This window comes from Petaurus breviceps, unplaced genomic scaffold (genome assembly GCF_028583685.1).
Source record: "Petaurus breviceps papuanus isolate PSGF00001 unplaced genomic scaffold, PetGlider_PUasm1.0 140, whole genome shotgun sequence".
NCBI lineage: Eukaryota > Metazoa > Chordata > Mammalia > Diprotodontia > Petauridae > Petaurus > Petaurus breviceps.
In genome coordinates, this window is record NW_027185698.1 from 38,427,814 (window position 1) to 38,452,835 (window position 25,022).

The 25,022-nt window shown below is 39.8% G+C and overlaps 1 protein-coding gene across 1 annotated transcript in view; it reads right to left on the reverse strand.

Moving 5' to 3' along the window:
* Nucleotides 1-286: 286 nt before the first annotated feature.
* ABLIM2 (actin binding LIM protein family member 2) overlaps nt 287-25,022 on the reverse strand; it is a 237,617-nt gene continuing 212,881 nt past the window's right edge. The window contains exon 20 of the mRNA XM_069070562.1: nt 287-2,159. Within this exon, the coding sequence (XP_068926663.1) occupies nt 2,046-2,159 (114 nt within the window). The 3' untranslated portion in view covers nt 287-2,045. The remainder of the gene's footprint in view (nt 2,160-25,022) is intronic.

A 25,022-nucleotide genomic window follows, 5' to 3' on the forward strand; every position in this document is an offset into this window, starting at 1 on the left:
GATGACAGAACTTGGGGAACCATAATCTACAGGCACCATGAAAAGTGGCATTTGCTAACTTGATTTTCTGACTAGATTGTAAAGCTCAGGACCTTGTAGTTAACAGGCACTGAATACATGCTTATTGGATAGAGCTGGTTGAACTGAATTGGTTTAAACTAGGTTGTATCTTTGCTCAGTGGGAAAGCCAGATTCCTGATCTTTTCCACATAAACCTCAACAAGAGGGGACATCCAATGAAGCAGACCCATACCATTTAGAATTACACACATTTATATCACAACGCTTTTTACTTTATTGAGCAAAAATGACTTTATTTTCCCAGGTGTTGGTAAGATCAGACAGAGCTCTGAACTGAGGAGAAAATAGCTCCTTTCTGACCACTCCATTCTCACCAGCTAATTCAAAGACATAAAATTGACCACTACAAGGCCTCCATCCCTGGACATGTTGAATTAGTTTGAAGCAGTGCACATTGTGAGCAGTTACTTTAGGAAACTGCCCAAAGATATAGAGTGAATGTAGACTAGGAACACAGACATTCCAGACGAGAAAAATGCAGACCACAACAGAGAACTGGAAAATATACTTTGGATAATGTGTTTTTAGAATTACATAAAACTATTGACTTGCTGTATTTCCAACCCTCTCACCACCCTAGACTTCTTCCCATATGGCATCAGCAATTTTATAGTCTTTGTTGCATCGAGACCCTAATGCTGGCATCTGACACTTATGAAGCATTTCAATAGCTTTGCCTTGCAAAAGCAAAGCATGCCCTCTCCCCACTGTCCACTGTGATTATGCAGGCATCCAGTTTGTTCAGGAACATGCAGGTATTCGGCCTGAGTTTTTTTGGTTTTTTGTTTTCCAATTTGTCCATAGGGAGAGCTAGGCTTTCTAGTCTATTTATTTATTTATTTATTTGCTGAGCTCCTACAATCCCAAGCTTTTGCTGTCAGAAGACTAAGTTATCTTTATAAGGCTCACGAGATGAAGCCAGAGAAGGAGAGGAAAGAGTGGTGCCTTTATAATACGTATGTACAAATAGCATTCTTTTATAGAGCGATGCCATTCACATCACCTGGGGGAAGTGTAGAAAAATTATATATAATATATGTATATTTATATATATTTATATAGGTATAGGTTAGCAACATTGCAATGACAGAAACTACGCAGCTAGGAACCCAGTAGGTATAAGGCTTCAGGATTTCTGTTGAATGGGATGTTAAAATTAAGCTTTTTATATAGATCATTTTATTGGTTAGTATGCTATAACATGTCATGTGTCGATAGACTTTTTTTTTAATAAAATAAAAACTCTTGTATAATTAAAGATACCATTGAGGTGTGTGTGTGTGTGTGTGTGTGTGTGTGTGTATGTGTGTGACATTTTCAAACCATCATAGCTCAGTGCCTCCAAATATAACTGGTCAAAGACCTTCTGTCTATTTCAGGGGGAAATTTATCCTTCCCTCCATAAAGAAACCCTTCACTAATCTGCCTCTCTTCAGCCTAGATTCTTAACTAAAAATGCTATTCCCTTGGATGTTGGAAAGCTTGTCTGTCTACCCTTATCTGAAGTGATATTCAAGGCTACCTCATTACTTCTACCATTTTAACACACTTTCTCAAAAGCCAACAAATGAGCTATCATTTCTCTCACCACAGCTATGTTTCACCCTTCCCTTATCCTCCCCCTCCCCTTTAAAGATCCCCTTCATGTTAAGTTATACAGAGGAATGGGTGACTTAAGGCTATTTTCTTTCTTTCATTCTTTTTTCCCTTTTAACCAGATGGGGAGAAGAGTCAGTGGCTAATTTCCCAGCCAGACCCAGTTTCCCTAATGGCCTCTGTTCCAAAATCCTATGAGCTAAACTCCTCCTTTGATCACTCCCCTCCCTCCCAACATGAACACAAGGAAGTAGGAGAATGGTGCAGCAGCAAGTGTGTAAGATAGTTCTGGAACACTACTTTAGGTTGGGTTTTTTCTTTTGTTTTGTTTTTGCTGAACAAGCACATTTTTCCCCCTCTGGGAGAGGTTAGAAAAGCAAGGCCTTCTTCTTTAATTCATTCCTTTTCCAAAGAGCCAGGCGATCAAATTCTTCTGCGGTCATCCCAAAGACTTCCTGGAACTCTTCAGGGGACAAGTGTCTCTTCAAAAGAAAATGCAAAACAATGTTAAAGTAACTTGACAAAACAAGCTATTTTCCTCTAATGCATTTAACTTAGTAATCATTCATCCTGCCCCAACAGATGTTGGCGTGTGTCCTGTGCAAAAGGTGGGCTGGATGCAGGAGTGTTCCAGCCACCTGACATTTATATACAAAATGGATTTCTCTAAACACTTTTTCACTTCTTTTCTACCCTCAGCTCTGCTATTAACCTGCTGTGTGAACTTGAACAAATTATGTCACCTTTATGGATGGTTCCTTTATCTGTAAAATGGGGCAGTGGTGGAATAGATGAGAGATTTTTATATTTTTGCAATGATGCAATAATTTTGAACCCTCTTTATAGTAAACATTTTAAAATGATTTTTTAAAACTAATACCTATCGTACCATGTTTCAAAGTTTTGAGTATATTACATTTTTTAAAAAACACACATAACAAGTAAATCATTGATTCAGATTAATTTTGTTCAAACTCTAACACTATTGAAAGAGCATTGTACAGGGGGAAGTTCACTGGATTTGGATTCAGAAGACCTGAATTCAAATAGCAAATCCCTTAATTATACTGGACCTTCATTTCTTCATCTATAAAATGAGTCTTGGACTAGATAACCTCTAAGACCCTTTCCAGCCCTGCCATTTCACTATTGATAAGATATCAAATCTGCTCTTTAAAGTTTATGGAAAAGCATCATGGACCAATTTAATTTCTCTGCATTTTTCTATTCTTATTCATTGGAGCATTGATTTAATGCTGGATAACCTCTAAGTCCCCTTCCAGCTCAAATTCCACGATTTGATGAATATTACAACTTATTTTTTTTTCTTTGCTCCACCCTTGGGCCATTTCATGAAATAACTCAGTAGGTTTCTGCTGAATAGTTTGAGAAATGCTACCGGAGATTATTTCTCTCTTTCCAGACCTTATATTCTATTTTCTAAAGTCCCTTCCAGGGCCATCTCCATGTAACAGATGAGAAAACAGACCCAGAACAGAAGTAGAATCATAGTGTTTTAGAGCTATAAAGAACCTGGAGATCTGACTTGTGCAAGACTTGTAAATAGGGTAGATTCTGACATTTAGAGTTCGTCAAAACCAAATCCTAAAGGCAGGGACCTTGGACTAGCCTATTCCACAAAGTTCAGCCACTATGACTATGGCCCTCCTGTTTTCAAAAAGTCTCATCAGGAGCTCCCTACTGTTTATTGAATATGGGATTAACTCCAAATCTTGTCCCACAAGATCTTCTCCACCTGAGGAGACCTTATACACTCTGCATTTTTTCCCATTGAAAACTGAAAAAAAAAAAATGTTGCCTAAATTTCAAAAATTGGTTAAAAAACTGTTTCTTACTTACCTACCCACCCCCCATTTTGCAGATAAGAAAACTGAGGCCCCCAAAGGAGAAATGAAACAGAAAGAATGCTAGAATCAGAAAATGTGGGTTTGAGTTCCTGTTCAACCACTGTCTTTGTGACCTAAAGCAAATCGCCTTATTTCTTACAGCCTTGGATTCTTCACATGTATAACATGTGCCAGAATAAGAGTTGTAATTACTGGGGTGACTGGGTGGTTTAGTGAAACAGCACCACCTCTGGAGTTAGGAGGACTTGAATTCAAATCCAACCTCAGACACATAACACGAAATTAGCCATGTGACCTTGGACAAGTCACTTAACCCCAATTGCCCTATCTTCCCCCCTCCAAAAAGCAAAAAAAAAAAAAAGAGTTCTAATTGCTTACCACACAGCACCATTTTGAGAATTAGATGAGATGAAGGTGCTGTTTAAGCTAAAAATGACTATATCTATGTCAGCTTTATGGATAATTACTAAATATAATTTTAGAGGCTTTTGGATTTTCATGTTTTATGGTTAGTTCCATTTAGAGTGCATTAAAGTGTTAAAAATATTGGACTTTGGGGATAGAAAGGATGATTAAGAGGGGTGTGTGTGTGAGAGAGAGAGAGAGAGAGAGACAGAGAGAGAAACAGAGACTGAAACAGAGAATTTTAAATCATCACAGTTCAGTGCCTCTAAGTAAAATTGGTCAAAGACTTTCTGCCAATTTAAGGGGAATCTATCAAGTCTTGGGTTCAAATCTTAGGTTGATTACTAACTTGGGCCAATTCACTTAATCTCTTTTGGCTCCATTTTCTCATCTATAAAATGGGAATAATAAAATTTTCACTACCTATTACCTAAGGCAAGGAAGGTGATTTATAAATTAAACAATTGTACTATGAAGTGTGAGAGCCTGTTATATAGGATCAGACTTTTAAAACTGCAAGGGACTTTAGAGGCCATTTAATCCAACTCCCTTATTTTATAATCTAAAAAGAGTCCCAGGGAAGTAAAGTGATTTGCCCAAAGTCACATAGTTAATAAGCACCGGGAGTAGGATTTGAACCCAGGTCCACTGACTCCTGAGGTAGTGCTTTTCCACTGTGCCATGCTACCTACTCATTATCTTTAACATGGGATTTCTAATGTTAGTGGCCTTGCCAATTTGGGGGGAGCTACAGCTTCAGGGGGATTTTCTGTGCTCAGTAAGAGACAATGTATACAGAACAGCTTTCTTTCAATAAGAGTTAACAGCCCTTTATAACCATAAAGGTTTTTCTTTTTTTATCTTTAAAGAGAAAGGTTGGATCAGGCAAGGGCTCAACACACTGGCTTGAGAAGTGGGAACCCGTGAAGGGAGGCAGGGCCAGAGAGTAACCTAGAAGACTTGAAACTATGTTGGAAGGATTTCTATCACTTCTGAGAACAGAATTTCAGAGTTGGAATGGATCTTTATCAACTGTTTACTCTAAGGAAACTCTGGGAAAAAAAAAGAACCATTACCATGCCCACTTAGAACAGAGCTAAAAGGAGGTCATCCAGTCATTGCTTAAAGCTTTCTACCAAGGGAGGACCCATGTCTTCTCAAAGCTACCCACTCCACTTTTGCACAACTCTGTTAGGTTTTTTCCGTACATCAAACCAAAACTTGCTTCTATGTAACATTTAAACATTACTTCAACTTTGTCCTCTGGGACCAGACCAAATAAGTCTTCATATGCCTTCTTTGTGATACAGGTTTTCAAATATTTTAAAATATTTAACATGTTCTTTTGGTACCATTTCTTCTCTAGGTTAAAAACAAACAAACAAAACAACAGTTCCTTCTGTTGATCTTTATATGGCCTTTGACATCTTGACTGTCTTCCTTGGAATTCCATTCAGTTTATCAATGTCTTTTCTAAAGTGAGGCACATAAAATTGAACACAAAGCTTCAGATATGGCCTAATCAAGGTAGAAGGCACTGCCTTAGGATTGACACTATACTTCTCAATATAACCTAAGCTTATATTATCTTCTTTGATTATTCTGTCATGGTCTTAACTCGTATTGAGGATGTAGTTTGCTAAAATGCTCAGACATTTTCTTTTTTATCCAGATGAATTGCTTTCAAGAAATGCCACACTCAGACTCTTTATCTTCTACCTATGAAATTGATTTTTTTTGAACCCAAATGTGACTTTACATTTATCTCTCTTAAATTTTATCTTATTAGATTCCACTCAGTGTTCTAGACTGCCCAGATTTTGGTTCTCCCAGTCGACATGTAGGTTAAGAATGTCTGTTATAGTGAATCTATCATCTAATTGAAGCCAGTTCTCTAGTGGGATTCCTAAGGAATTTCTTGTTGGGGCTGGTCCGTTCAATATTTTCTTATTGATGCCTTAGTCTAGCAAACATATGTATTAAGTTTTCAAAGATCATAAGAATCATAGAATACAGCATTTAGAGCTAGAAGAAAACTTTAGAGATCTAGGCTAATCCCTTCAGTTTTGTTTTGTTTTAATGTTTTATTGATACAATTTTCTTTTTTTTCTTTTTATGTCATTGTCATTTCCAAATGAACTCCTGTACTCCAAAGAACCCTTCACTGGAGGAATAAAGTACAGTTAAGCAAAACCAATTGACACATTGGACATATTTGAAAGTGAATGCTCCATTCCACACCTATAGACCAACACCTCTCTGCTGACAGGTAGGAAACATACTTTACCATCAGACCTATAAAGTCATGATTAGACTTGCATTGATCAGAATTTTGAAGACTCAATATTTTGAATTGAATAAAACTGAAATTTCAATATAATTTCCTTTTACATTATTATGGTCATCATTATAAACCCATAGTCTACCACCTCCCAGTCAAGAGGTGGCAGTCCTTTGAAGTCATCATATGTCATTACATTGCTTAAAAATTCTGGTTTTCCTAACAGATGAAGAAACTGAGGCCCCAGCAAGGGAAAGTTTATCTCTTGCCCTAGGTCAAGTTGGCCTAAGTTGGTGACTGAACCAAGACAAGGATACTGTTTTCCAGATTCTCGGGTCATGGATCTTTCCAGTACATTATACTGAAACCTTCATTACATGACAAATGGATAGGGGAAAAATGGGACCCACTGAACCACACTGGAGCAGTGGCATGAACATTGGTCCCAAGCACATGTCTCAGGAAGGCCCTTGACCAGTAAAATAAATGATCTTTTGTGGACTGCTCTTTTGTTTAGGTCAGCTAGGTGGCACAGTGGATAGAATCCTGGGCTTAGAATCAGGAAGACTCATCTTCCTGAGTTCAAATCTGGCCTCAGACTCTTACCAGCTGTGAGACCTTGGGCAAGTAATTTAACCCTGTTTGCCTTAATAAAATCATTCTTTGCCAAGAAAACCCCAAATGATGTCATGAAGAATAGTACACAACTGAAAAATGATGAAGAACAAGAACTCACTCAGGTAAGAATTTTCCTTCTTCACAGAATTAAAAAAATATATTAAGAGCCAGAAGGATTCTAAAGATCATTCGAACAACCCCCTGCTCTTAGCTCTAAATCTATGATCCTCACTTTTGAGGTGAGAACAAAGATGCCCCCCACAACAGTGCTATGGACACAGTAAGAGCACAGATGGGACTTGAACTTGGGCCTTTAAATTCCAATTCTTGGGAAATCAAGGTCAATTTAAGTTAAGAGTCTGAATAAATTTCCTATCTGCATTCTTTTGTACAGACTGTGTCATCCCTCGGGGGCACATTATTCTTTTCCTTGTGTAGCCAGGAATGGACATGCTAAGACATGACATTGCTTTGGGCATTGTCCCTCTTGCCTGGGTGATAGATCAACAGTAACCCATTATGGTCAATGGATGCCAGGGAGTTCCAGAGGCAGCATTCGAATTATAGGGATCACATTGAACCCAGGGTTCCAAACAGCAAAGATTTCTACCTATCATGTTTTAAATAAAATTGTACCTCAGAACTGAAAGAGACGTGTCTAGGTTTAGATCTAATCTAGCTTTAGCCTAAATACAGGAAGCTCTGATAAGATCCTTCAAGTGTTTACCAGAAGGAACTATTATATTTTTTCTGAGGGTCCTTGAACTAAAACAAATTTCTCTACCTTTTTGTATCCTGGCTCATCCTTAAAATGCTTTGTTTTGTTCTTCAGAGAATCTCTGAGCCTGAGGGGATCCAAAAGATCATACAGTCCAGGGGAGAAAAAGTCGATGCCTCAGTGGATAGAACACAGGACGTGGTATCAGGAAAGACCTGTATTCAAATCCAGTCTCACACATTTTCTAGCTGTGTGACCCTGGGCAAGTCACTTAACCTTTGACTGCCTAACAAAATGGCTTCATTGAATCCATTGGAGAAGGAAAAAGCAAACCACTCTAGTATCTTTGCCAGGAAAACCCAAATGGGCTCACAAAGGGTAAGAAATAACTGAAACAACTGAACAACAAAGATAGTCCAGATTTTCTTAACCTGGAATCCATGGATACCCAAAGAGTTCATGGTTAGATTTCAAAGGATTTATGAACTTGGATGGGCAGCTAGGTAGTTCAGTGGATACAGCATCAGGCTAGGAATTAGGAAGATTCATCTTCTTGAGTTCAAATCTGGCTGCAGACCCTTACTTGTTGTGTGATCCTGGTCAAGTCACTTAACCCTATTTACCTCAGCTCCCTCATCTATAAAAGGAGCTGGAGAAGGAAATTGCAAACCACCACTCTAATATCTCTGCCAAAAAAAACCCAAATGGAGTCATAAAGAATCACACCACAGATGAGCTGGACAAGACTGAAACGACTGAACATGAACTTAGATGGGGGAAATTTAATTCAGTATAACCACCTTCCTTTATAACCCTCTATATTTTATTTTATGCATTTTAAATATTATTCTGAGAAAGGGTCTATGGGCTTCACCAGATTGCCAAAGGGTTCCAGAACACACACACACACACACACACACACACACAAATATTAAGAAGCCCTACTCTGGTCTGACCTGGACCTGAATGTTTAGCCTTGTCAAGTGATCATCCAATTTTTGCTTGAAGAATGTTGGCAAACTAACTCCCATTTCACTTCTGGATAGTTCTAATCATTAGGATTATCATTCATCATTTCTTTCTCTAGCTCATTTTATAGATGAGGAAACTGAGGTAAATAGGGTTAAGTGACTTGTCCAGGGTCACTTAGCTAGTAAATTTCTGGAACTGGATTTGAACCCAGGTATTCCTGATTCTAAGCCTGGCCCTCTATCCACTGCTTTACCTAAGTGATTAAAACTATGTCACTAAAAACGAGGCTAGGCAAAATATAGGAGGGTCTGTTTGGTTCTGAACACAGTGAGATGTACAGAGCAGGGGCTTGGGAAATGATAATATAAAGAGTAATAATTTGTTGAATGAATGTAATTAACATCATTGCAATGTCTGCCCTTAGGATGAATAAAATGGCTTCTCACAACAATGTCGTATTTGTTGTTGTTTTTTTTTTCACTTTAAGCCACATTCTCCTGGTGATATCTAATTTGATCTATGAGAGTGTTAACAGAAAAGTAGGGCCAGAATGACAGACACCATGGTTCTCTCCTTGATGCTGCCCAGACTAGCATGGTTTTATCAGTGCAAGTTTTTGCAATGTGATCTGTCTTTTTTTTTTTCCTTCCTTCCTTCCTTCCTTCTTTCCTTCTTTCCTTCCTTCCTTCCTTCCTTCCTTCCTTCCTTCCTTCCTTCCTTCCTTCCTTCTTTCTTTCTTTCTTTCTTTCTCTCTCTTTCTTTACTCCTTTCTTTCTTTCCTTTCTTTCTCTCTTCCTCTCTCTCCCTCCCTCCCTCCCTTTCCTTCCTTCCTTCCCTTTTCTCTCTCTTTCTATCTCTGTCTCTGTCTCTCTTTCTCTTGGCAGGGTTATTTAACTGGTGGATCAGGGGAATGCTGTCAGTAGAGCTCACCCAGATTGTAACACAGCCTTTGATAAAAACTCTTATGTTATCAATATAGGTGAGCAAGGGAGAAATGGGCTAGAAAATATCAGAGATGGGAAGATCCCTAACTGATTGAATGGATGGACCCCAATGGCAGACATTAATATAAGCATGGGAGAGGGTCTCTAGAGGAGGGCCTTAGGTTTCTCTTCTTGGTCATGTGCTATTTCACATTCTTTTTTAATGACAACTTGAATAAAGGCATAGATGACAAAAACTGAGAGGGCCAGCTAACACATAGGAAAATAATAGCTAATAATAGCTAACATTCATATAACACTTACTATGTGCTAAGGCACTATGCTAAGCCCTTTACAGTGATCTCATTTGATCCTTACAACAACCCTAGAAGGTATGTGTTATTATAATCTTCATTTTACAGACTAATAAACTCAAATAAACAAAGGTTAAAGGACTGGCTGGGTGTCATCTCACAGCTAGTGTCTGAGATCAAATTTGAACTCAGGACTTCCTGTCCCCAAGCCCAGCACTCTATCCATTGCATACCACCTAGCTGCCTTCAAAATAGGATCTAGAAATATCTCATTAGGCTGAATGGTGGGTAGAAACTACTAAGAAGGAATTTAAACACTTTACAATAAAGGAATCACAGAGGAGAAGTGATGGAAAAGATCATCATGGAAATAAGTAGTGGCGATGTAGGAAGGGAGAGTATTCTTGCTTGAACCATAGCCACACAATGTCAAAGGAAATAAAAGATGCATCCAGCAAAAATGAAGAGCATGTTTTGTTGAAAACCTATGGGAAGCCAAGGATGAGAGTCACATAGGATGAGCAGATATGGTGGGCGAAAAACTGCATCTTTGGAGAGAAAACCCACAGAGATGATATTGCAGATATGTGGAATATTGTGTGTAAATTTAAAATATTTGGAGTAAAAAGTGTCTCAAAAATGCAAGACTTGGGAGGCATGGCTAGATTATCAGTTCTTGTGAAAAGGATCTGGAGGTCTTAGTAGACTTCAAGCTCAATATGAATTAATAGTGTGACACAGCTGCAAAGTGATTACTTGTTAGGCATGCTGTTAAATTTACTGGAAGTTCATGGTGAGGTCCACATTAGCCTGGATGATTTTTGAGGTCCCTTCCAAATCTGAGATTCTATGGCTGTATTAATACATTCTAAGAATGTGCTTGCTAGCTTGGTGGTCATGTCATGTTGTTGACTCCTACTGGACTTGACAATTGTTTTCCTGTTTCTCTACTCCCACATCTCTAGCAGGCACAGATTCTCCTATGCCTGCTTTGGCTGATCCAATGCTAGGATATGATTTATCTAGGATAAATATCTATCTAGGATATTATCTCTTATTCTTCTGGTCTAACTAGTACTCCATGTTTTTCCCTAACATTCCATACTCCTCTCTCCATTGACCTTTTAGTGAACTAATGCCTAATAGTAGGATGTGATCCTGGCAAGCCACTGACCCTCTCTATTGGCATCATCCCTAGAATGGAAATGCAACCTATCCAACTCCAAGGGATTGTAGTGAGGAACAAGTGAAATATCTTATGAAAATGTTTTGAAAGTATAAGAGCAGGACCCAGATATAACATATAATTAATAATAAAAACAACAATATCTAGCACTAATATAGTGCTTTAAAACAATTTGCAAAACACTTTACACATATTATCTCATCTCATCCTCCCAATAACCCTGAGATATAGGTGTGATTATTATCCCCATTGTATAGCTGAGGAAATTGCCGTTTAGAGAAGTTAAAAGTGATTTGCCCTAGGTCACCTAATTAAATTCCTGCATCAGGATTTGAACTACAGGCTTCCTGACTCCAGGTCTATCACTCTATCTGCTATGGCACTTAGATCCCTAATTATGATATGTACTATAATAAAGAAGTTAGGAATAGGGTCTGGACCTAATCTAGGATACTTCTAGATGGGGAAATACTTTATCAATGCAGGTTGGCATCTTCTCTGCAACTTAGAATCATTGAGAGTTGCTTAGAACCCCAATAGGTTCAACATCTTGCCCTGAGTTGCACAGTCAGTGGGTATCAGAAGTGAGACTTGGACCCAGTCAGTCCTCATTCCAAGGGCCAGCTGTCTCATGGCTGGGCCTCTCACTATAAGCAATTGAGTCAATAAGCATTGTTATCCATGTTGGAGTGAGTGTAAGCCCCTTGAGGGCAGGCAGGGGCTATTTCCCCTTTTCTTATTTATATCCCAAGGGACTAGGGCAGTACTAGGCACATTATAAGGTCTTGATAAATGACTGTCAAATGGGTTGATCAAATATTGTAGGTACTGGATTTAAAATGATGGGAACACAGATTTGTGAGGGGCCCTAGAGATCAACTTGATTAATTCTACCCTTTCATAGATGAGGAAAAGCAGACTTCCTGAAGTTTTAATTACTTGTCCAAGGTCAGACAAGCAGCAGCATCAGGATTCCAGTCTTTGGACTCTTAAATTAAATGGTCTGACAACAGTACCATCCTGCAACTGCCTGGGCTCCCCCTCCCCTTAGAAGACCTGGCTGTGCCACTAATTAGCTGTGGGACCCTGGGCAAATCCTACCAGTTCTCTGGGCTCTAGTTTCTTCAGCCAGAGAATGGTACTTATCAGTTATTTCTACTAATTACTTGGACTCACTGGGCTGGTAGTTGGGTTTCTCTAGATCTATGATTTTCCTGGTATAGGGAGCTGCCAGCGAGGAACTTCTGCTACCAATGCAGATGAACAACTTTTCTGAAAATTGTTGTAAAGATCTGCCTGAGCCACTGGGAGTAAGTGACTTGGCCAGGGTCACACAGAGATCATATGCCGTAGGTGGGAGGTGAACTTAGGTGTTCCTAACTTCTCTGCTATCTCTCTGCTTACGTTAAGTATCAAATGAGATAAAGTAAATTAAGTGTATTTGTAACTATAAAGGACTACATTAATGTTGATATCATTGTTATTTTAGTAATGAAGTAAACTATAGTAACCAATAATAACAGGGGCAGCTAGGTGGCACAATGGATAGAGTGCTAGCCCTGGAGTCGGGAAGACTCATCTGAGTTAAAAAATGGCCTCAGACACTAGCAGTGTGACCCTGGGAAGTCACTTAACTCTGTTTGGTTAAGTTTCCTCATCTGTAAAATGAACTGGAGAAGGAAATGACAAAACACTCCAGTATCTCTGCCAAGAAAACCCCAAATGGGCTCATGGAGAGTTGGGCATGACTTAAAAATAATTGAATAACAACAAGACTTCCCTGGGTTGTTGTAAGGATCAAATGAGGCAATAATTGTAGCATTAGCATTTACTAAACACCATATAAATGTATTATTACCATTATTTTTAAAGTTCCTTTTTTAATAGATGTTACATTTAAATTAAGAGACCACAGAGGTCACTGTGTTCAACTCCCTCCTTTGACAAATGAGGTGACTGAGGCACAGAGTGGCTAAGTGACTTGTCTGGTCCAATAGTTAGATAAGTATCTAAGGCAGGCTGTGAACTCAGGTCCACTGGATGGCAGGAGAGAAAGAAGTGTCAAAATCTCTAGCATTCTTCCCCCAACAACTTCCACTAAGTGGACACCCATGAGCAAAAGAAGGAAATGTCCCTGCAGATCCCTCAGAAACCCCGAAGCAGCCCATGGGAATGATTCCATCCCATCCTTAGAGATATTAGCCCAGTGTGGCCCAGAGAAAGCCAACCAGCCTCTGTCATCAAGGGGGCAGGATCAGGGAAGGAGAGGGCAAGTTAGCAAGCTCTACCTTTCCCTCCCTGGGCCTTCCCCAGGGATTTGTGCTGGTGCAAGCAGGGCTTCAGTGGGCTCCCCACTCCTGAGGCCCTTCTACATGCTTCTAATGCCAGTTCTGCAGAAAAGACAGGAGAACAAAGGAAGACAATGAGGTGGTGCTGGCTGAGGAGGTGGAGCTCCCTGAAACACTTTCCTTTCTTTATAAAACTGGGAGTGGAAAGACTGGGAGGAGGATGTAATGGGAAAGAGGGAGTTGGGGGCACCTGGATTTCTAATTCTAACTCTGCTATGAAGAAGCTACCTGTAAGGAAGGCCACCTCCCTTTGGCTCCCTGGAATTGTTTCCTCTTCCTAAAATGAAGCAATTGGATTAAATAACTGCTAAGGTCCTTTCCACCAAAAATCCTATGATCCTACTATCAAGCAATCAATCAACACACATTTCTTTACTTTTTTGAGCTATATGGGGATCAAAACAATGCCTCCTTCTCAAGGAACTTAAATTTTAACTCCTCTAATTGATGACATTCTGTGTTCCAAAGTCCCTTCTACCTGTGATATAGTATACTATGTTTTAAACTATAATATAGTATATAGAGTATAAGCATAAGGTACGTAGTATAGTATAGTAACATATAGTAATATACTATGTATAAAGTATATAGTATGGTATATGTGTATGTATAGTATACTATGTATATAGTACTGTACATGTATAGCCTATTATGGATAAAGTATATAGTATATATGGTATACTATGTATAAAGTATATAATATACTATGTTATAAATGCAAATGTTGGTATTTTAGTCATTTTTCAGTAGTAGACTCTTTGCAACCCTATTTGGGGTTTTCTTGGCATAGACACTGGAGTGGTTTGCTATTTCCTTCTCCATCTCATTTAACAGAGAAAGAAATTGAGACAAATAAGGTTAAGTGACTTGCCTGGGGTCACACAGCTAGTAAGTGTCTGAGGCCAGAGCTGAACTTATGAAAATGACTTCCCGACTCCTAGCTCTACATTCTATCCACTAATGATCGTAGCATCTACATAGTCCTTTAGGGTTTCCAAAGAGCTTTGTAAATATTATCTTAATTATTCTAACAGCCTTGAAAAGTAGGTGGTGTTATTACTGTCCCTGTTTTACGGATAAGGTAACTGAGGTGGACAATGATTAAGTGACTTGTCTGGGGTCACATATGCTCAGGTCTTCCTGACTCCATGTTAGTGTTTTATCCACTGTGCCACCACAAAGATTCTTAATATAGGATCCACAAGCCATGAATAGGTTTTAGAGCATTTTATGAATCTAAATAAGAAAAAATTACGTTTATTTCAATATATTTGGTTTCTTTTGTAATCCTATGAATTTGATTTGATGCATTTGAGAACATTATTCTAAGAAAGAGTCCATAGGCTTTACTAGACTGCCAAAAAGGTATATGACTGAAAAAAAAAAGGAGGCAGGGTGTTTAAGAACTCTTAGACTAAGGTGTCTCCAAATTATGACATCATTATGGCTTATCCCACACATTGGAGGAAAAAAAAAAAGGTGGATAAAGAATGCACATTGCCCAGACTCTAATTTATTATTGTAAAGTTTCATGAATGAGTTCATCCATCTATATCTATCTATCTATCTGTCTGTCTGTCTGTCTGTCTCTTTCTCTATCTACTGATCTATCAATCATATTACCTACCTACCTACCTATCTGTCTCTCTCTCTTTATCTACTGATCTATCAATCATATTACCTACCTACCTGTCTCTCTCTGTCTCTCTATCTACTGATCTATCAATCATACTACCTACATACATATATATATATATATATATATCTTAGACAGATACAACAAATGCTACAGAAGGACAATGAGATTGGTCCAGAATTGAGTAGGAAAAGATTGACTTGAGTTTACTCCTCTCTAAGGGCAGCTGCATATTTAAATGTAATGCAATGCAACTGAAGGCAGATTTTCAATCAAGAGAGACATGGATTACAGTCCTATCTGATATTATTAACTATGACCATAGGAAACTACTTAATTCCTCAGAGACTTAGTTTCCTTATCTGTAATAGTTCATACAAGAATCGAGTACACATGAAGCCATGTGGACCATGGTGGGAATGGGTGGGTGATGGTAGTGGAAGTGTTTTGTAGTTACTTTTTTTACTATGGAATTATAGTGTCATTGTTTTGAATGAATTGTGTATATTGGCTAACTGATAGAGGGGTAGGGAACCTGTGACCTCAAGGCCGCATGTGGCCCTCTAGGTCCTCAAGTGTGGCCCTTTGACTGAATCCAGTTTTGAATTCAAAGGACCACATTTGAGGACTTAGAGGACCACACATGGCCTCAAGGCCATAGGTTCTCCAGGCCTGATAAACTCATTGTTGAGGACTCATGATCCATAGCTTAAAAGTACTATAGAGGAAATAGCTAAAACCTGTGTTCTGTGAGTTTGGGGAAAACTACAGTTCCACAGAAAAGACAGTGACCTTTGAGGTCAAAGAAATGGAGTGACCTGGTCTGTGGAGACAGACCCCCAATCTTTATTTTATTCAACAATAGGAGAAGCCCACAGATTTTATCTGGAAGGAGGCCTCCACTATCAGCCCCACCTGGGTATTCTGACCAGCTTCACTAGGGACTTACTGCCCCACCAGGAGGTTCTAATGGGATTAACTACAGAGGAAAACATCTGCACTGCAGCAAACCTGAGACGCCAGGTCAGCATGTTCTAAAAGTTACAACACTTTCTCGTAGAGCACTCAATACCTGTTCCTCTTTCAACTGCCCCCTAGGAAGTCGAGCAGTCTCACCTTCTTTTTTTTTTTTTCTTTTTGGAGGGCATTTGGGGTTAAGTGACTTGCCCAAGGTCACATGGCTAATTTTTGTGTTAAGTGTCTGAGACTGGATCCAAACTCGGGTCCTCCTGACTCCAGGGCCAGTGCTCTACTCACTGTGCCACCTAGCAGCTCCAAGAGTCTCACCTCCTTTTGCCATCAGTAATTTGCCTCTAAGGCTGTGTAAAACCCTTTATCTTTATCTCCCTTTCTTCCTTGTAGTTTCCACCCAGAGACTGCCTATTTGCTGAAGCTAATTAAACTTTTTCTCTTCTAGTATTGCTTTTTGATTTATTAGCCTCCATTCAAGTGGACCAAGGAGGCTGTCAGGCTCTCTGGGGTGAGGAATTTCCCCGACAATATCAAGAGTTATCCAAATGGCAGCCCAACATGCAAACTCGTGAGTGCCAAGTGACAAAGTGGGGGTGGGAGGGGTGCTACACTGTGGAGACACACAGTTCCATCAGAAAGAACTCCACCCTTGTAAAGGCTGCCGCCACCGCATTTAATTTGGGACAGCTAGGCGGTGCATTGGATGGAGCACTGGGGCCTGGAGTCAGGAAGACTCATTTTTCTGAGTTCACATCTGGCCTCAAACACTAGTGTGATCCTAGGCAAGTGACTTAACCCTGTTTGCCTCAGTTCCTCACCTGTAGTATAATCTGGAGAGAAAGTGGCAAACCTCTCCAATATCTCTACCAAGAAAATCCTAAGTGTAGTCACAAAGATTCACCATAACACAGATGGCTTTGAGTTGGAGGAAATCAGGGAAGTCTTCATGGAAAAGATGGTACTTTAACTGGGACTTGAGAAAAGAAAAGGATTTTAATAGAAGAGATGAGAAATGAAAGAAATTCAAAGTTCAGGAGACAGGATGCATGAAAGCACAAAACCAAGTGAGGGTGAGATGGGATCCAGAAATAGCTAATAGTAAAGTTTGATTGGAACTGGGTGTGAAAAGAAGAATGTGAGATAAAGCTTGAAAGCTAGGCTGGATACAGTTTGTGAAGGACCTTACCTGGCCCTTCCTAGCTGAAGGAATATGCATTTTATCCTATAGACCAGAGATGTCAAACACAATAGTATTATGGTTTAATGATATGCAGTCCTCAGGGATCCTTATGCATAGTTCAGTGGTCCCCATTTCTATTTAATCTTGGCACTTCTGTTCTAGATGATGCAGAGTCACTACAGGTGTCTGAACAGGAAAATCTCATTCACATGGTCAGGTGTGGGAAACAGAATGCTTACTCTAGCAGCTGTGTAAAGTCAATAAGCATTTCTTAGACACTGTGCTGATTTATACTAGATTGGAGAAGGGAAGGATTAGAGGAAAGGGTTGGGGAGGTGACTAGCTAAGTTAGGAAGTGATTGCTGACATCCAGGAAAGAAGAGCTGAGGGCAATGAAAATGTGAGCAGATCATCCATCTGTAAAGATACTTTGGAGGTAGAATCACTGGTTTGGTAACTGATTGGGGGGGGGGGTGGAGCAAAGAGTCAAAGATAATCAGGAAGGTTCTAGCCTTAGGATCTATGAAAGAAATGGTTTCAGCCCTCCTCTTTTTAATTAAGATTAGGAACACTTGTGGGGAGGAGAGGAGGGAAGGGGAATAAGGTGAAGTCTTGGATGAGTCCAATTTGAAGTCTTGGGGGTGAGGAATACCCAGATACAAATATCCAAAAATTAGTTGGGAATAGTGAACTGGAACTCAGGGGACAGACTGGGAGATAGAGACAACAATAGCAACAACATCAAGAGCTGCAGCAATAAAAGTAATAATGACATTTGCAAAGTGCTTTACATACATTATCCCATTTCATCCTCATAGTTTTGTTATTCAGTTGTGTCCAACTCTTTGTGGCCCCATTTAGGGTTTTTTTGGCAAACATACTGGAGTGGTTTGCCATTTCCTTCTCCGGTTCATTTTATAGATGAGAAAATGAGACAGTTAAGTGACATGCCCAGGGTCACAAAGCTAGTTCTGATTTGAACTCATGAAGCTCCTGACTTCAGACCTAGAGCTCTATTCACTAAACCACTTAGCTACCCTTCACTGTCACAACCTCCCAGTAAGATAAGTACTGCTGACAATTTCATTTTATAGATTGAGGAAACTGAGAAAGTAAGAATTTAAAGTGTCCTGCCCAGGCCCCATAGCTAGTAAGTGCCTGAGACAAGATTTGAACCCAGGCTTTCTTGACTCCGACTCCAACATTCTATGTATTTTGCTGTGCCCACAGATGTTAATTGAAGTCATTGGACTGGATGAGATCAGTGTCAGAAGGTAGATCGGAGAGAAGGGATAAGAACCATGGAGAACCAAGTTCCTCTTTAGAAAGCAGGCAGGAAGACCCATCACCTCACTTTTGAAACCTCCTTCCTTTACTCCTCTCTAAGGTCAGAGTAGCTGCTGCTTCTTGTTCTTCTTCCTCCTCCTTCCTTCTTCCTCCTCCTTCCTTCTTTCTCCTCCTTCCTCTTATCCTCCTCCTCCTTCTTTTCCTCTTCTTCCTCCTCCTTTTATTTTTTGTCTCAAAATTAAATCTTGGGCATAAAGAATGCTGGACAATGTCCTGAGGGAATGGGGGTGGATCAGAATAACACTTTATTTTCCCCCACTAGATCCCAGCTTCAAAGGAATAATGGCAGATAAGCATTATAAACACACCCACAGACCAGGTCATTTTCTGGCAGGATATTGAGGCAACTGATCCTGATAAAGAGAAACCTAGGAAGCAGTCGGGCAATCCAGTCAGGTACACACTATTTTGAAGGCCTACTGGAATCTGTCCCAAAGAAGACTGCCTACCACAGGGGAACCAAAACACTAAAACATCACAACCTTGTCCATGCAAGTCAGAGAATCATAAGATTTTTAGCTTAAAAAACATGTGCAGAAGTGACTGGGATTTTTCAGACAGTAGCAAGATCTTTACACATCTTAAAGAAAGATAATGATCCCACTTATTTTTTCAAAAAGAAAAAGATCCTTCTCCCTTCAACAACAACAATAACTCCCAATTCTGACTGTTAATAGTGTGTGAGCCTGAACAAGTCCAATCACCTCTTGAAGGCTTGGATTCCTTATCTGTAAAATAAGGCAAATGATATCTGCACTTCCTGTCAGACAAGATGCTACAAAGAAAGTTTCTGGTAAGCAAGAGCTAACCCTGAACTGCCATTACCGACAACTAGTCAAACTGGTACCTGAATGAGCATGTCCTTTGTAGCCTTGTCCAATTGGCCCACTTGGACTGGAGCTTTCTGATGAGGGAGAACCACTCCGTCCTTATGCAGTCTGTTCTCCCCTCATCATATGTGGAGTCTTAATTTACCTATCTGCAATTTCCACTGTATTTCCTATTTTTGCCCTTCAAGGCCAAGATGAACAAACCTTCTTTCACTTGACAGTCATTCAAATATTTAGAAAGAACTATCCTGTTTCCCATGAGTCTTCTCTCCTCTAAACTAATATCTTCAAGGGGCGGCCAGGTGGCTCAGCAAGTAAGAGCACCGGCTCCAGTGTTGGGATGACCTGGAGATTGAACCCCGGGCTCAGACACTCAGCACCACACCCAGAAATAACTGGCTGTGTAACCTTGAGCAAGTTACTTAACCCCGACTGCTTAAAAAAAACAAAAACAAACCAGTTCTTTCAACTTATCCTCACATGAGGCCCTTCACCATCTGGCTGCCCTTCTCTGGATACTCTCTAGTTTGCCAATATCCTTTGAAAATATGGCACCCACTTAATGCCAGATTCACAAAGGGAGTTCTCTGCTTGAATGCCTTTTTTTTTTTTTAAGAAAAAACAATTGTTTCAGATTGATGTACACAGAAGTGTCAAACACTGCCCCAGTGCTGCCTGAATCAGGTTAAATTGTAACCAGAAAATAGTTACCAAAGTGAATAAAAATGCAACAAAACATAGATAATGGTGACGTGTGGTTTTCCAAGCCAGCATGGAATGTAGTGATCCTTATGAACTGTCCCTTTTTAATTTGAGTTTGATAGCACTGGTCAGAACACCAGAGTTTGCTGTTTACTTGTCTAACATCTTCATTCATGTGAGAACACCACTCTGGATCACAGAGTCTTAGAATTGGAAGGAACATCAAAGAAAAGAAGTAAGGAAAGAAGGAAGGAAGGAAACACCTACTTATTGTCTGTTATATGCTAGGAAATGTGCTAAACACTTTTATAAATATCATTTTATTTGATCCTCTCAATCCTGGGATATAGGTACTGTTATTATCCCCATTTTACAGTTGAAACTGAGGCTGATAGAGCTTTAGTGACTTGCCCAGGGTCACCCAGATAATAAATATCTAAGGCCAGATTGGAAATCAGGTCTTCCTGACACTTGGCCAAGTACTCTATTCTCTGTGCCATCTGGCTACCTCAGACCAAGGTATCTATACACAGGGTCAAAGGACACCTAGTGCAACTACCTGATGCAGAAATCTTTATAATATTCCCAATGAGGCTTCATCCCACCTTTGCTTAGACACTTTCAGTGAAGGTGAGTTAACTACCTTATGAGGTAGTCCATCCCACCTTTGGACAGCAATAATTGTCCTAAAATTTTCCTTTATATTGGGTCAAAATTGATCTCATTGCATTGTTTACCCAGTTCTTCTAGTTCTGCCCTCTGGGATGATCAGAACAAATCTAGTCTCATTTTCTTATGGTGACCCTTTGGCTATTAGAAAATCATAATCATGATCCTTCCCCTAAATCTTCTCTTTTCTTGGTTAAGTATCCCTAGTTCTTTCGACTATTGCCCACATTACAAGGTTCCCATACCTCACACCATTCTAGACCCAGCTTTCTTCCTGGCCCCCTCAATTTGCTGCCATCATGCCTCAGAGCTATAACAAATATATGAGAGTAGGCTAAATCCAGAAGACAATTCCCTATGGACTAAGCATTTATGAATGAAGTCAGAAGTTCAAGGATCAAATTCAGATGATAGATCCTACTCAAAAAGTCTTTTGGGGGACCTTGCTAGATAGGGAAGGTGGGGGAACGGTGTAGATTGCATGTCAGATTCTTAATCCCAGGGTACTGATGGTGTCACTGACATATAGACATTGTTATATAGAGATAACACATTTGAAAGGTAGGAAACCATATTGGTGGGAATTCTTGTTACCAACAGCTAAAGACTTCTCAAATAAAATTCCCCATCCAGCAATGCAAACGGTAAAAATGTTCACGGTTACAAGTCTCTGTTGATGGGGGTAGGGAGAGAGCAAATGGCAGAGGTTTTTGTTATCTATTATTCCCTACAGGAAAAAAAAAAAACATTTGAATAATTTTCTCTTTAAAGAACTTTATCCTTCACTTAGGCATAAGGCTTTCCCCTTCTCTGGCCTTTAGTTCCTCTTCTGTAAAATTGGGGAGAAGTTTGGTCTATGTCAGGGGTGCTTAAAGCTAGAGTCCATGAACTTGTTTAAAAATATACTTTTATAATTGCATTTCAATATAATTTTCTTTTTAAATCCTATGTCATTTATTTTATTCAAATAAAAAGATAACTGAGAAGTCCTTAGGCTTCACCAGATTGCCAAAATGGCCCAAAAGGACCACAGAAAAGATTAAAAAATGAAACCAACCCTGACCTAGATGATTTCTTAGAATCTTGACATTCTAGGTTCTAGGTCAAGGGTGGGGAACCTGCAGCCTCAACGCCACATGAGATCTTTTAGGTTCTTGGGTGCAGCCTTTTGACTGAGTTCAAATTTTACAGATTAAATCCTTTTTATTAAGAGGATTTGTTCTGCAAAGTTTGGATTCAGTCAAAGGGCAGTATTTGAGGACCTAGAGGGCCACATGTCACCTTGAGGTGACAGGTTCCCCACCCTTGTTCTAGGTTCTAAAACCTCCTTTAGCTCTGATTTGTGTATTAAAGGAATTAAGCATAACATAACATCCTATTTAGAATCAATCGAAATTGGATACCCTGAGGAAACATTTTATACTTTGCGCAATCACTATTTAACTTCACTAAGGATTGATTGTTGGGGGCACCCAAGCCCATTACTACTTTCCAGAATTCTTTCAGTTATCCATATGAATTAATAGTCAGATCCTGGCTTTGAGCCCCAAGGAGCTAATACCTAATCTTGCCCAACTCTTTTGGGTTCTGGCTCAAAGCCAAGAAAGATCAGATAAGAAAGGTCCCAGCAGGGTGGCCAGGTAGCACAGCGTAAGAGCACCGGCCCCAGTGTCAGGATGACCTGGGGAATCAAATGCAGGCTCAGACACTTAGCACCCACCCAGAAACACCTGGCTGTGTAACCTTGAGCAACTTATTGCTTTAAAAAAAAAAAAAGGTCCCAGCCTTGACTCATTCCTCTCATCTGGGTGACTGTGGCCTTTTGCCACGGTTCTCCCCCTCCTATCCACCCCCTTTCCCCAGCACCTGGGCTGCTGCCTGGACACCTCCACATCTTGGGGGAATTCAAATGTTCTTGGTGTTTAGAGCTGGTAGAGATCTTAGAAACTGTGGTATCTAATCCAATTGCCTCAGGACAATGGATTCTAGGGAGAGAGGAAGTGGTTTGTTTTCTTTTTCTTCTAATCAAACTGTCCCCCTTGCTGTTCCTTAGGCACATATTTCTTGGCCTTACAGCTGTGCCTCTGTCCCGAATCCCCCTGCTCACCTTCAATTCAAAACTTAAAAAAAAATGTTAAAAATTCCTTTAACATGTAATTGGGGAAAAAAATAAAATATTATTTAAAAAACACAACTTGGGGAACACCTCCTTAACCTGCCTCCTCTTCCCTTCCTCCCAATTTTTAGAACTCTTTATCTCTTGAAATAACTTTGTATAGATTTATCCTGACTTACTTGAGGATGGATGTTCTTTATTCCTCCCTCCCTCCCTCCTATCACAGTAGACTAACTATACATTTCTTCTGGGAAGTTTCATTTTTTAACTTTGTGTTTTCTATTACTAGCATTCACACTATTCTATTACTAGCATTCACACAGCAGGCACTCAAGAAATGTCAGTTGAATTGTTCAAGGTCACACTAAGTAGCAGGTTCCATATTTGAAACAACATTCCAGAGTGAAACAACTTTCCACTTAAAAGGCAGAGCTGGTCTAGTGGCATATAGAATACTCTGGGCCTAAAGTCAGGAAGCTGCTCAGTTGTTGCAGTCCTGTCTGACTCTTTGTGACCCCATTTTGGGTTTTCTTGGTCATTTTCTTCTCCAGCTAACTTTACAGCTGAGGAAATTGAGGTAAAAGGGTTAAGTGACTTGCCCAGGGTCATACAACTAGGAAGTGCTGAAGTCATATTTGAACTCAGGTCCTCCTGACTCCAGGCATGGCACTCTATCCACTGTGTCACCTACTTGCCCTAGGTGTCAGGAAGTTCAAATCCTACCTCAGACACTTAATAGCTCTGTGACCCTGGGCAATTCAATCAACCTTTGTTTACCTCAGTTTCCTTAACTGTAAAACAGGAATAATATAGTACCTACCTTGTGAGAACTAAATGAGATATTAGTAAATCATTCAGTATGGTGTCTGGCACATAGTAGGCACTATATAAATGCTCATTCCCTTCCCTCCCTCTTGGGCAAATAGTCTCCCTGGCTACAATGCTCACTAAGAGAAATCCAGCTCTTCAGGAGTAAGTCAGACTGGGTTTTCCAAAGGTGGTTTAAATTTTGATCTTCCTATGTCATTGACAAGTCTCAGGGGGAGGAGGCTTTAGAGAGTTTGTCTTTTCTCACACTTTCTAATCTAACCAGTCTGATGAGTATTAACAAAGGAGGTATTCTTCAACTTGGGGTCTTTTGGAGAATGATTAATGTTCCTCTCGTATACATTCTAAAACCAATCTCTCTCTTTGTCTCTCTCTTTCTGTGTCTCTCTCTCTTTCTCTCACTTTCTCCTTTCTTCACTCCCTCCCCTCTTCTCCCTCCTTTCTCCTCTTTTCCTCAGTTCTGTCATGTGGAAGACAACTCTCCCTTCTGCCACTCCCTCATAGACATGGCTGTAGAATCAGGTGGATGGAGGGTCGTTTATCCAGCATTTTTTCAGAATGTATATAAAAAGGGGGAAAATAATACTTCTGCAACCCACCTCACCTCACTATTGCAATGAATGGGCTATAGAAATATGCATTTTTGCCATCATTACAGAGGCAGCAGTGGCAATTCCAGACTTGATCAAGCCTTAATGTTGACCACTTTTCATGCCGTGTGATCATGTTCTGGACTGGGACTGGCTAGGTTATTGACAAAGAAGCACCAGTTGCATTCTGTTGCCTCTAGGATACAATACTTTTTTTTTTTTTTTTATAAAACTTGGCATTCAAGGCCTTTCCCAACCTGGTTCTAGCCCTCTCTTTCCCATCTTATTGAACATTACTCTCCTTCATGTACTTTATGTTCTAGTAAAACTGACCTACCTGACATTCCCTATCCATGGCATTCCATTTCTAATCCTTAGCCTTATTTTCTCTATCTGTAAAATGGGAGTAATAATACTTGCATATAACCTCATGAGGATTTGGGGAAAGTTTCTACAGCACTATAGGAAATAATCAAGTACTATATTATTTTATTATTAATGTGGGCTTTAGAAAACTGCTGGTATTTATTAGATGGCTAGTTCATTTATTGAACCTGCTTTAAGGAAGGTTTGCTAGTTTGTTTGTGATCATATAGTAATAGATTTAGAGTTGGAAAGGACCTTCAAAGTCATCTACCTCTACTCCCCCATTTCACAGATCACAAGACTGAGGTAAAGGGTTTTGCTCAAGATTACATAGCCTGGAACTCTCTCTCTCCTCCATTGTGACCTCCCTGGATTCCTTGAAGTCCGAGCTAAAAGACGGGAAGATAGGGGCTAAGTGGTACAGTAGGTAAAACAAGGACCTTGGAGTCAGAAGGATCTGAATTCAAATCTAGCCT